Source organism: Drosophila rhopaloa, unplaced genomic scaffold, assembly GCF_018152115.1.
Source record: "Drosophila rhopaloa isolate 14029-0021.01 unplaced genomic scaffold, ASM1815211v1 contig_167, whole genome shotgun sequence".
NCBI lineage: Eukaryota > Metazoa > Arthropoda > Insecta > Diptera > Drosophilidae > Drosophila > Drosophila rhopaloa.
The window spans coordinates 8,812,814-8,826,560 of record NW_025335047.1 but is presented as its reverse complement, the minus strand read 5'-3'; the positions used below and the strand labels follow the sequence as shown (position 1 = coordinate 8,826,560).

The window sequence follows — 13,747 nt, the reverse complement described above, 5'->3', positions numbered from 1 at the left end:
TTAGAGATCTATTACCCCATTTGATATGCTTTTTTTCAGCAGTGCACATCCAGCAGACGAAATGTCACTTAAGCATTTTAGTGGCAGGAGAGAATCGAGAATCGCGGACGGATTCCTTTCGCTGGGCTAACCAAGTGCGATCTGCGATCAACGATCAGCGATCGGTTATGAGATCAGAACAAAAGAGCTCTCACTGTAAACGAGGCCGGCGAACAAACCCCAGAGCCAAATCACGACGCACAGTCTGGCAAGACGATTGTGGTCGATCGGTGAATTATGCGCGACATCATTTTAAATCGTTGTAGCAACGTCAAAGCTAAACACCGATCAGGTCAGCCCAGTCGAGTCAGGAAGGCAAAAAGGAAAATAAAAGCTACAAAAATAAGTCAGTCAGAATCGGAGGCAGTCTGAGATCCCGATCCTCAGCCAGATCCCTTGTCCATTGTCTTTGGGTAGCAGCCGCCCTAATTGATGCAGCACGGCCATAAATTTTGATCGGCCAACGATCCCCAGCCTGCTCCCCTTGCAGCTGCAGAGGGTCCCAAGATTGCCATGAATACATCAACATGAGCCCTCTTTTATTTCGCTCAAATCCACGTCCTCCTCTGGCTCAAAATCTGATTCCGAAACATCTTCGGCTTCTTCCGACTCTGTTGTTGAGTATTCTGCTTCGAAACCGGCGAAGGACAGGGAATACTCCACTTCGCGATGCTCTTCGGGACTGTAGTACATTCCAAGGACACCCTCGACCAGCTCATGTTTGGCCACCTCAACGGGATCGTCCACAAAGATTATGGTCTGCTTCAGATAGGTGCAAGGTTTCTTGGGACTGGTGGAGAACAAACGCCTAAATTTGCCAATGGGTCGGGAGAATCCAATATCCGAATAGAGGACCACAGCTCCAAGTGGACTGTCCTTCAGACCCCTCAGCTTGAAGGGAACCCTAAAATCCTCATCAGATGCATTGGCAGTGCAGAGATCGATAGTTTTGAGGAGAAACTTTTCGGTGACAAGCTGGTCCTTGGCCACATAATCCTCTATCAGACACACGGGTTCCTTGACCATATAACTCCGACCGGGATAATCCGTTTGGGGAAGAATATTCACTTCGATGGTTTCTCGCCGATGCTCAGCAATTCCGCAGACAAACAGCTGAGCCACATTGGGAACAATGAGACCGCCTTTAACAAGCCATTTTTTTCTGGCATAGATTACATCCTTAAAAAGGGAGTCCACAAAAATCGAGTGGCTGCGAGAAAAATTAAATCATGACCTGGGTTGGCTAAAAAGGTTTAAAAATGCCGTATGATTTTACAATTCATTGTGAGCATTTGGATCACTTATGCTTTTCAAACTATGTAAGTTTAAGGGTCAATGACAACTTTTCCCCCAGTGCACTTCCAACAAAAGAAATGCACTTAAGCACTTAAACTACATAAATGCAAACATTTAAACCTACCCTATCCACTCGGACACTATAATATCCACTTTCTTGAGGCCACAAGGCAAAAGGATCTCATCAATGTCACCCTTGACGAACTCAAAGATATCCTCCTTTTCGGTGTGGGAAATTGCCTTCTTAACTAAGTCGGCACTTTCCATATTGCCCAGAGCTATGACCTTGACGGCCCCCGCCTCCACGCTCATCATGCTAAGTAATCCACTTCGACAACCCACATCCATCACTATCTGCACAGAATGTTCATAAAAATTTAGGAAGTTGAAAAGTACTTAACATTAAGATTTTACCTTATCCTTGAAGAGTCGTTCGTATCGCCTGAATAACCATTCATATGCTCTTGAGGATACGATATCATTCAGCATTCCATCCGCCATGACTTTCAGGATGGCCTTCTCTAGATTCATTTTTATCGAAAAGAATATTGAACAATTTTTATACAAATAAACCTTTTTAAATGTCACTTTGATAAACTTTGATTGATGACTATATTAAAAATAAAAAATATCTAAGCCATTTTTCATAAATCACATTTATAGTCATCAAAACAACAGAGTAGTATATAATATGAATTTAAATATATTTGTTTAAAAAAAAACACATGTGCCGATTGATTTGAAATATTATATTTTTTTTGAAAGGTTTCTTAATTATGAATAGATGGATCATTTTCCAGTAGACAGACCATAGTCAAATAGTAGTTCAAATAATTCTGGTTTCAAATTTCCTGCTCCAATCTGGCAAACATAAATTCCGAGTTGATTATCGCCCGGCATTTCTCACAGTTCCCAGGCGTTATCGCCAGGCGGGTGACAACAATTAGTTACGAGGCAATTGTGGGATCGGACCTCCTTATCAGCGGGAACAGGCACAGGATACTCATACTCCCAGTGTATGGCATCCAGGCGACCAACCGGGTTAAGCTGTCTAACGAGTCTCTAATTTATAGGTGACTTGGCGCGCAGTGTCCCGCTCCGTTGACAAATGCCAGCAATTTGATACCCGAAGAACATGAACGCGGAATGGAGGTGGGAAGGGGATACAAATTGAAACGTTTGCTGGGCCTACGCTGGCTGGATCGAGGATGGGATCGGATCGTATCGGATCCATCTGGGTGCTGTTTTTGTCTGGGACTTGGTTAATGCCCGCAGCGGGGTGCACACCTGATCGCTGGGATGAGGGATGCGAACAAGTGTTGACCGAAAATCAAAGATCGCTGGCTCATTTGTGGCGCTTTTGTGCACGCTAGATAACCAATATTTTATAATCATGTCCAATAATGGTGTGCATATTAATTTCATGGGCGCATAAAGCAACTTTATGGCCTTTTAAGAACTGCCATTAACAAAGACCATTCGTGCACAAACACAAAACGAGCTGACAAGAGATTTTGGGCAACCTCTCCAAGATACACCGTAGACCTCGAAAACGAGACAATGCAAATGGCTAAAATAGTAAATAGAGTTATAAACGCATAAAAGGCGTTCATTGTGGGCCCACGGCGTTGGCTTTCACAAATTTATACGACGGGCCATCAATTAATTAGAGGCGGAGAGGTGGACACATTTTTCCCCCCTAAGCGACCTGGTCTTTGAAATTAATTTGTTAAGAAAGTCGTTAACATTTCGGCTGTCCACTTTCTAAGCCCCGGCGCGGATTGATTGGCCACCAAAACCCTGGGGCACTTGGCGGCCCTCGATTAACGACCCATTTTATGGCAGTTATCAATTCGGTTCAAGTTTTATGTGGTACCCAGTTGATCAGGGCGAATAATGTCCCGTCGAACTGAAGCTCTTGAAGCTCTCCACCCGCGTCCGATCGCCCCGAAAACTGATGTTGAGGTCAAAGTTCATGGAGCGCCCGTCCAGCCCACTGGGCATCATGGCCAGTTTTCCGCGCACCCGATCATTGGGCTTCACGAAAAGTGGTTCATCCAGGTGGAGCAGCGTCTGCTCCCAGTGCGTCCACGACGATCGCGGCGAGGTGGATAAGGTCACTGGTTTTTCCGATTTCCCCGCCGGAAAACCCACATCGAAGTACAGGACCAACATGTTGATGATCCCAGCTCGCCGCACAGTCAGCTGGAAATTGGAGCAAAAGACCACGGGCTCATTGCGGGCAAAATTCAGCTGAGTGGAGTGGATGAAGCACTCGTCGGTGAGCAATTGCTGGATGGGCACACAATCCACCAGGGGCTGCCGGGAAAATGGCTTCCGAACACAGACCATATCGAAGCCTTCGACATTATGCCAAAAGTTCAGATTTGCGAACCTATGCGGATCATGGGCGCCAATCAACCAGAGATTTCCAATGCTGGGCAGGATTAGACCGCGGCGGGAAAGCCATTTATCCCGGGCAAATAGCACCGAATTCAGCATGCACTCCATATAAAGAGCGTAGCTAAAAATATAATTTATCAAAACTATAATATATTTAGAAGGTACACATTATCTTACCCCATCCACTCGGACAATATGATGTCCACCTGCTGAATGCCATCGGGTAGTTCCACCTGCTCCACCAATCCCTTGACCACTTTCACCACATCTTCCATTTGATTATCCCTCACAATTTCACTGGCGACATCTGCAATATCCGTGCACTCCACAGCTATAACTTTACGGGCTCCTGCTTTGGCAGCAAACAGGGATAGTATACCAGTGCCACATCCCACATCCAGGACGACCTTGTCCTGGAAGAGAGCACTATTCTGGAAGATGGCATCGCGAAAGGCCTGGGTGCGAACCGAATCCCTCAGCATGGTTATGTGCGTCTCCAAACGGGCGTACGACTGAAAGTAGTCGGCATTGGGGTCTTGCAGGCCCTGAGTCCTTTGATTGAAAAGAATCAACTCATCCCAGGACATGTCCAGAATTCACCAATTCAAAACTGTTTTCACCAATTCCAGACTTTGAATATTAACGATTTGTCTATTGAAAATTGACGGAGTCTAAACAGAAAAACAAGGGATCGAAAAAACATGGCTATCATGTGATTTATTTTTATTGAAAGTAAGTATTTTTCGTATATATTAATACTTAAATGTTTCGAATTTAAAGTAAATCAGGAAAGAAAGCAAGCCGCGTCTATGCCCTTGCATGTCTTACACAAATTAAATATTCTATTGATCAGATTTTTAGAGAATCAAACTACAAGTCTTAAGAGGTAAGACACTTTAAAATTTTCTTAAGTTTTTCAGTTTTGGTTTACCTTTTTACAAGTCATCGGATTCAAAGCTTAAATTATAATAGGAAAAAATAACTACACGAAGAATTGATATTTTGTTTTGATAGTAGGGCATTTCACAGTCGTTTTTTAAATATTAACCAACATAAAACAGTGGATACCAGTAGGAAATAGAAATGCGAAAAAATCCAACCGATCTACAATCTTATCACATATGTATGTACGTAAGCCACATAATAAATCTATAAAAATCGGGAATAACCGCCGTATATTTGCAAACAATACTACGTCATTCTATCGCCATCATTAGCATCTGAATGGCCGAAACCAGATAAATCAAATTTTGCATTTAATGGACCCATTAAAAACGCCAAAAAAAATCGCCCCACTCAAAAGTCCGTGAAAGAAATGTGCCGCCAACACCTTAACACCAGGCCATAACTCGCTTAAGCCGCCCAGCCCCGAATTTATTTTTATGGCCAAATTTAATGATGCCCCTTCCCAATGTTCCTCCAACCGACCACTTTCACTGTGAACCCCAAATCCAAAACCCGAACCCCAGCAAATTGTGCAACTCGTGCCCAACGGTAAAAAACAAATTGTTAAAAATTAAAAATGGAAAAATGCCCGTCATAATTTTTAAAGTGTCATAAAAATATCTCCATAAAGAGACGAAACTATTAAATTGGCTCATTAATCAATTTAGTCACAGAGCAACAATAAAAAGGAGCACATACAAACACGCGACATTCGAGCATAATAAACTATAATTTTTAATGTTGCTAAATTTTATGCTAATTTGCCATTTCTGGCGTTCCATAATTAGGCCCGCTCCTCAGGCGGGGGGTCGTATTCGGTTTTGTTTTCGATCTCCGATTGCGTTTGGGCCCGGCCAACAATCGCTGCCATTTGTTCGGACGGCTTTAAAAACCTATAAAACTTTTGGCACAAATCAATTAAAAAGCGACGTAAGTTTCCATTAGTGCGCTGGCTCGGTGTTCCCAATGAGAATGCCACCCACTGAGGTGATTAAAACGCGACGAAGCTTTGCATATTGAATGCGATGATGTCTTCTGACATACTTGGAGCCCATTTGACGCGTATTACCAAATGTTCGACATCGTCAATTTATTCGCGGTGTGGGAGGCAGAAAACCCACCTTGATTTTCGATTTTCACCTGACCCACAAGTCAAGAGCCATAAAAATAGAAAATTAATTACCTTACCTCAAGGTACCTATTTTCGGACAGAGGAGATTTTTTAAAACCTTCGATTAAGTAATTAAGTTTTTAGGAAATAAAACACTGCTATTTATTTTTTTGTCTTCGTAGCATCCTTCTCCATCTCCTAATAAAAAAAAATATTTTTTAGAATAAGAAATGTTTACTAATTATAATAAAATTGCATTTTAAGAAAACCATTTTTATACCCTTGCAGAGGGTATTATAATTTTGGTCAAAAGTGTGCAACGCAGTGAAGGAGACATCTCCGACCCTATAAAGTATATATATTCTTGATCAGGATCACCTCCTGAGTTGATATAGCCATGTCCGTCTGTCCGTCTGTCCGTCTGTCTGTCCGTCTGTCTGTCCGTCTGTCTGTTTCTACGCGAACTAGTCTCTCAGTTTTAAAGATATCGAATTGAAACTTTGCACACCCCCTTCTTTCCTTTGCACGCAGTATATAAGTCGGAACGGCCGGGATCGGCCGACTATATCCTATAGCTGCCATATAACTGAACGATCGGGAATGCCAAACTTTGGTGTTTTTAAAGTTAGAAAGTTGGGATTTTCTATGGGTTTTACATTTGGCCAATCAATTTGACGTACCAAATTTTATAAGGATCGGCCGACTATATCCTATAGCTGCCATATAACTGAACGATCGGAAATGCCACAACTTTGGTGTTTGTAAAGTTAGGAAGTTGGGATTTTCTATGGGTTTTACATTTGGCCAATCAATTTGACGTACCAAATTTAAAAGGATCGGCCACTATATCCTATAGCTGCCATATAACTGATTAATCGGAAATGCCATAACTTTGGTGTTTGTAAAGTTAGGAAGTTGGGATTTTCTATGGGTTTTATTTTTGGCCAATCAATCCGACCTACCAAACTTCATAAGGATCGGCCGACTATATCCTATATCTGCCATATAACTGAACGATTGGAAATGCCATAACTTTGGTGTTTTTAAAGTTAGGAAGTTGGGATTTTTTATGAGTATTAAGAATGCATCATATGAATAATTTTGGGGAATATATTTTACAGAGTATTCTGCAAGGGTATATCAACTTCGGCTCCGCCCGAAGTTAGCTTTCCTTTCTTGTTTTAACTTTTTAAGGGCAATTTATTTTGTATCGCTCTACAATTTTTTAGTAATAATAAATAATGATCTTGAGTATTAACACTTTTTGAAATATTTATTCGTCATCTTCCGAATCAGAACAATATATTTAATTAAAGTCATCTATCCAACGACGGGTTAGGAGTTTTATTTCCTATCTAACAGTAAGTCAAATTGTAACCACAGTCAAGGACAATCAAGGGGTGGCTGGGAATAAATTGGGAGGGTCGATTGTAATCAACCACTTCATCAAAAACAAATAATAACATGTGCTCGATGAATGGCCAACAAGGGTCCTCAAAAAGGTCTGAAAACAGGGGTTGATTGGCCTATCATAATCGTTTTAATAGAGAGTGAACACTAGTCAAACAATAGGCTATGGTTTCAATGATACTATTCCCATGAAAGAATGGATAACTTAAATCTTAAGCCCCTGTTTTTCTGCCCAGTGTAACTTTCATTTGATCAATCAGTCATCGATTAACCAACGAAACCAATCCCCCATCCCGTCCCAATTTCAGAATCCCATCGACTTTCTGGTGTTAACGATGAGGCAATTTGATTTTAACGGAGCTGCCAATATCAAATCCCCTCCCCTCTTCACACCCTTCTCTTCCACATCGCGATGCCGAAAAAAATTAATTGCTGGTTGTGCTAAAGTTTGATTGATGCACTTGGTTTGGCAAAGGAATAAATAAAATTTCTGACACTTGGGAATTTTAATTAGAATGCCTTTGTTTCGGACCTCGAACTGCGGACCAGCCCAGACTGGCTGGCTGATGAAGTCGTTTCGATAAAATGCAAAAATGTTCCACCACCCCGCGCCATTTCCTTCGGCTCACCACCATTGCACTTCCCTTATGTGCCTTTCCTTTCGATTCATTTTTTTGTCCAAAGCCGATAGTGTTGCCATTTTTTGTTAAGTACCCTTACTTGTTACTATAGTACTCTAAAGAGTTGAATACTAACATACTAACAAGATTTAATAAAAACCTGCTGAAAATCAAATCTTAGGGTCCCAAAAATATTTGAATCTTTGACGAAGGCCATACCAATTTATACATAACTCGACAAAAGTATTACTTTTTATCACATAATGCTATTTATTTACTTATTTGAACTTTATTAAGCATGACTCTAAAACAATATTAACTTTTTAAAATTGTTTAACGTTCATTTAAGCTCTAATAAACATTATACAAGTCAAGCCTATCCTTATTCAGCTAAATAAAGCCAGGTTTAGCCTACAGTAACAGCTAAGCCGGCAACACCGATATGCGAATTGTTTGCCAATTAGCGCCCCCTGGCACACAGTGGACTCACGATTTCTGAGCGGCTGATAAATTAGCGAAATTTTAATTTGATTTCCTTCACAAATTTCCGCCGAACTGGGCATGGACTGGCTGACTAGCTGGCTGGATGGCTGGGTGTCGGAAAGTCGGAGAGTCGGAGTGTCTGGCCAAGTGGACACAGAAGCAGCGGCAGCAAATAAACTAAGTGAATTTATGGCCCCAAGGCAGGAGCGAGCACACGTGTGCGACATGCCCACACATTGACACCTACCAATAACCAACCAACAACTACCAACTACCGACCATCCAATAAGCGACTAAACCACACTCCAATAGGGCTGCAGGTCCCTTGGCGCGTTTTGGATCAGATCGACTCGGTGGTTTGGTTGGGTTTTTGTTTATGCTGGGCAGGCACAAACGAGCTGACAATGCCCCATGTCATGGTGACCGTACGTGCGGCCAAACAAATTACAGGGAAATTGCGTCACCTGCAGGAATTTCCACTCAGCATTGTCAAATGGCATCAGAAATCGTTGGACATGTTGTAACATTAATTTGACATTTTACGGCCCAGGACAGGGATCGTTGGGAATGATTACCCATCGATCCATATGCATATCGGCCCGAGGACTCCTTAACAATCTGGCCCCAGACCGCAGAGCAACACAGGACAACGGCAGACATCTGTCGAGCGGACCAAGGATGCTGGAGCCACCAAGAGATCTTGCACCAACATATCCGAAGCACTCGGAAAAATATAAGGTACTTTACACTTAAATTAAGTACAAAATAACAGCAGATCACAAACTACATCAGTAAATGCAATTATTTTTTCAATTACAGATAGTAGTAAAGTGTTATTTATATTTGCTTGCTTAAGGTATATACATATGTAGATATAAGTTGAAAATGTTGAGATGGTCAAGAAAAGACCATGATGAAGAAGTTATATTGATATATCCTTTATAATATAAGTTATTTAGAAGGAGTAACACGTATGACAATTTCACATCTAGGTAGGCGAACTTATATGGAATCTCTGGGTTGGTAATAGGTGATGGTTTTCTTAATTAATTTAAAACCCCAACTTGTATTTTTCCAGTGTATTTCCAACTTCGGATGCAGCTCCTGGCGTTTGACCTAGCAGCTGCTGCAATCTGTTGGAGGAGTGCAAAAGGCATTTCTGACATTAAAACAAATTGATGCGGTCGGGAAATCTCATTGCCGGCTTAGTGAATCTGATTTGCGGTCATCGTTAACCCAGATACAGATTCCCGCACTCGGTTTTACAGATGCCAGGCTGCTGCGATTAATTTGCTGCGGTGGCGATAATTTGTTAATCGAAGCATCCTCAACGCAGCTTGTACTCCGGTGAGTCTCCTCCTCCTCCAGTTGGCAGCATTGTCCAATTAAATCTGACGAAAGTAGGGTGGGAATCTTGGTTGTTGACTTTGCTTCCCAGCTTGTTGGTTTAACGGCCGGCGTTCTTTTACGACGGCATTTAGCTAAACTATCCTGCGAACGCCTCTGGGGAGGCTCATCCCTGGGTGGCTGGGCTGATGGCCGGATTCCCCGTGCTGATGGTGCAGCATTTAATGCGGAAACGTGCCCCAAGTCGGGCTTCGATTAGCCACCGGCCTGAATGATGTGTGGAGGTCAGCAGTAGATGATCACGCAGCAGCCATTATGGGCAAAGGCACGCCCGCGACTCCTTAATGGTCCGCCAATTCCCTAAATCCATTTCGGTTGGATCAAATCTAGATGCGTCCTAAACAACGAGTGCTTTTATTTCGATTTTTACTGTGCAGCTTCAAACAATAAGTGAAATGTGTGGTTACAAAAAATGTAATCCTGATTCGAAAATAAAAATTTTACTTTTTTTCTTTAGATTTGTTGAATACATTTAAAGATATTAAAAATTACAATGCTCGGCGCCATTATTTTATTAGTTATCTTAGGCCACATATTTTGTTTTATTTGTTTCATCTCTAGTTACCTTATACACACAAAACAGTAAGAAAGCTTAGACAAAAATAAATCCTAAGTACAGTTCAATGATAGTTATCTCTGCGCTTTGTAAATTCGATATATATGTAAGTACTTTAAAAATAAAATATATTTGAAATTATAAATATTTCCAGTTCTAAACAAAAATAACTTCTTCATTCGTTTATAAGCCTTTCTTTTTAAGGACAATGCTTTTTTAAATTGGCTTCAATGTGAACGGCGACGACAGGTCAAGTTTAGCGGCTGATCCATAGCATAAAACTCCTCCAAGTGCTGCTTCTCTAAATTTTGATCCTGGTCTTTACGTGCTTGCTCCTCGATATCCATCAGCATCTTCAACAACTCCTTAATCTCTTCTTCGAGTTTTAATGCATGTGAATCTGAATTCAGACCATCCAACTGAGGCATTGTGTTTTCCTCTTTGGAATATGGTTTCTCGAACTGATCTTTTGGGATTTGAGCCTCTGAATAGTGCTCCTCCATATGCTCCTCTGCATAGAATTCATCCAAAAGAGGCATCGAATACTGAATCGGGGAATCCTTCATCTCCAACTGAACTTTTTGGGTATCCTTCTTGTGATAATCCAGCTGCTTCTTACGGTTTTCTGGGTCCTGCTCCTTCAGCTGATGATTGGTGTTAGGCTTCTTTGAATTTAGAGCAGTAAACTGAGCCACTGAGTCCTGCCCTTTCAGCTTGTTATTATAGTTAATCCCATTAGAATTCTGCTCTCCCAGTTCATCATTGAAGCCCAGCACGTCTAAAGACTGCTGATTAATTCCCTTTGAATGCTGTTCCTCCAGCTGGGAGTCGTGCTCCTCTAGTTGATCCATCGAGTCCTGCTCTTTGGCAACCTGTTCCTTTGACTGGGTCTTTGAGTTTAGTCTCTCCAAATCCTGTTCCTCCAGTTGATCTCCGTAGTTGTGCCCCTGTGAGTCCCCTTCCTCCATCGAGTTCTGCTTTGCCTGGTGCTCCACCAGGACCTCTTCGCCGCCATCTACCATGTAGTCAATCCTTAGATCCTCGGCGTTGACGCAATTGCCTTCGTGCATGGCCAACTGCTGGTAGTAGCCAACATCGTGCTCCGGATTTTCAAATGCCTGGCGGGCGTGGAGCATGGCGCCCCGGAACGAGGGATTACAGGCGGAACTCCTGGCTGGAACCACGCCCAATCGACGCACGTGCCTCTCGAAGTCAAAGATCTGGGCGCAAGGGACTTTGGCGTGGTTGCAGGTGCCGTAGAAGTACACGTTGCACGCCTTGGAACCGACGCGATCCAGGATGCGGGCTGGCCAGGCGCGGTATCCTCGCACCTTGGCGAAGACGAAGTCGCCGATCGTGAACAGCGGCATCTTTGGACGGTGACGACCCATTTTATACTCTCTTTTTAAGTTATTTTCAAGGAAAAATCTGATCTAACAAGCACTTGTTTTTAAAGTTTGATTTCCAAGAAGGAAAAGAGAGACAGAATATCGTTTGCCTGGAATCGGTTTGGAGTTGCCAGACCGGTAGATGACTTTGCGCCAAAATTAGTGGTAGTGCTGGATAACACCGTATTTTTAAACTTATTTTCATTGCAGATTATAAACTAAAGATATTAGCTCGTGTATGTGAATATTTAATTTTGGTCTTAGTATCTAATAGTACCAAGGTAAACACTACTTGTGTTCAATTTTCGCATACATACAGCGAAACCTGCCATTGGATTTGGGTCATTTGGGTGGGCGGGCAATGTTTCTGTAATGAGCAAACAACATTTGCATTAATGGTCATTTGCGTAGAAATTTGCACAACACGCTACCTGCACTCGGCTTTTTATTCCCCGCCTTTGTGCGTGTGCAGTTCTGTTTTAAATTTTCGCTCACGTTCGTCGTATTATGCGCAAATTGGCTTTTTAAATTGTCGACTTGTTTAAGCTAAACGCAGCTACACTTTATGGCCATGTTCCGTGCTGCATTTTAAGCCATGCGAAATTCCACTAAGCCCTTCGCATTTGACGCGCCCCCTTTCGCTTAACTCAATTATAATTATTTTAATTTAGCACAGAAGCATGGTCCATAAAAAATGGCAAAATTGCATTATTTACCAGGCGTAATTACAACAATATTTATATGCTAATGAGCCCGTCACTTCGCGGCATTTGTGCCACAACGATGGGAATTAACCGGAGGTCTGGGAAATGGGTGTTGAAGTTTTTCATTTGAGAGCATTCGGGGACTGGTGCTGGCGTTCTGTCACCTGCCTCCGCTCAGTGCTCAGAATTCAATTAGAAAATGCAATTTACGATCCGGCCACGAGACCCACAACACTAATACCCGGCAGCCTGTCCCCCCGCTCCCCGAATTTTCCTGCATTTTCCAGCGCATTAGGCCCACAGGCTGAAGGCGGCACGGGGGCATAAGCTACGCATGTAATTTGTAAGTCATTTTTTCAACTATCATCGGCCCAGACAAACGACAGCCACCGCGTCGACGGCCACGCACTTTATACACAGGGAAAATTACCCAATAAATATCTAAAAACTTCCTAAAAAGAGATACGATTTTTATTCACATTTTGCAGTTTAAACTCTTAGAAACTCCAACAAAAAGTAATAAACTTTTTAAGCATACGATGCTTCCCTTAGATATTACCAATATTATTTTGTATTAAACCAGAATGTGTACTTATTTTGGAATTGAAATCGGCCTAAAACATTTTTTTTAAGCTAATGTATGCAAATGTAAAGAATGGTTTTTTATTGAACCTTTTCATTTACCTTGTAGAGCCGTAACTTTTTCTAAATAAATAAATAAATTATAAATGAAATGTATAGGTAACAGTGCACATCAAACTATTTTACAATGAATATTTTCTGTCTTAACCCTTTATTTATTTTTTTATGAGGAAATTACATTTTTTCCCTGTGCAATCCCGAAATGCATTACAAACCCCGGCGAGCAGGGAAAGGAGGAAGTCGGGCCAAGAGGCACAAGCCAGCGCGTTAAGTTGGAAAAATTAAGTAACGAAAGCAGTGAATAGGATTGCGATTGGGAATGGCCACGAGAATAGGGAATGGCAATGGCCATGGCCAACGACGGGCAGGCATAAATTATGAATCATTTGGACGCTTCCTTATGACACCAAAGGCCGAAGAAGCCACCTAGCCAAGTTTTTCAGTTCGAAAGAGTTGCCGAGAGTTTCGCTGTGGGAAGTTCGAAGTGATTAACCAACGACGGCTAACAAGTATTTATGCTGATATCTTCGACTCAGCTTGTGCCATTTCATTAACTTCATTGACTGGAAATGGTCAGCATCAGCGAATTGACCAGATTGTTTACCTTATGTTTAGTCAAATGCTAATTGAAATGTCTGCACTGCGGCAACGATTTCCCACTGCACTCGACCGATTCAATGGGAGTGTTCCTCTCTAAATGGCAACTGGGGACATGTAATCAAAACTGGGGAAATCGGGCAATG

At 42.1% G+C, this 13,747-nt stretch overlaps 4 protein-coding genes across 4 annotated transcripts; 1 reads left to right on the top strand and 3 right to left on the bottom strand.

Moving 5' to 3' along the window:
• Nucleotides 1–557: 557 nt before the first annotated feature.
• LOC108052774 (probable protein arginine N-methyltransferase 1.2) lies at nucleotides 558–1,866 on the bottom strand. The gene is made up of 3 exons (XM_044458687.1): nucleotides 1,750–1,866; nucleotides 1,460–1,689; nucleotides 558–1,249 (listed from the first exon to the last, which is right to left on the bottom strand). The coding sequence occupies exons 1-3, from the start codon at nucleotides 1,864–1,866 to the stop codon at nucleotides 562–564; spliced, it is 1,035 nt and encodes a 344-aa protein (XP_044314622.1). The 3' UTR covers nucleotides 558–561.
• Nucleotides 1,867–3,212: 1,346 nt separating this feature from the next.
• Nucleotides 3,213–4,368, bottom strand: LOC108052780 (protein arginine N-methyltransferase 1). The gene is made up of 2 exons (XM_017135271.1): nucleotides 3,916–4,368; nucleotides 3,213–3,859 (listed from the first exon to the last, which is right to left on the bottom strand). Exons 1-2 carry the CDS (start codon nucleotides 4,323–4,325, stop codon nucleotides 3,220–3,222), a joined length of 1,050 nt encoding a protein of 349 aa, XP_016990760.1. The 5' UTR covers nucleotides 4,326–4,368; the 3' UTR covers nucleotides 3,213–3,219.
• A 4,350-nt stretch (nucleotides 4,369–8,718) lies between these two features.
• On the top strand, nucleotides 8,719–9,044 carry LOC108052756. The gene is given in 2 exon segments (XM_017135233.1): nucleotides 8,719–8,867; nucleotides 8,912–9,044. Coding segments are annotated over 2 exon segments (282 nt in total).
• Nucleotides 9,045–10,381: 1,337 nt separating this feature from the next.
• LOC123037500 (hepatoma-derived growth factor-related protein 2) lies at nucleotides 10,382–11,751 on the bottom strand. The gene has a single exon (XM_044458541.1). The coding sequence runs from the start codon at nucleotides 11,659–11,661 to the stop codon at nucleotides 10,498–10,500; it is 1,164 nt and encodes a 387-aa protein (XP_044314476.1). The 5' UTR covers nucleotides 11,662–11,751; the 3' UTR covers nucleotides 10,382–10,497.
• Between the last annotated feature and the right edge of the window lie 1,996 nt (nucleotides 11,752–13,747).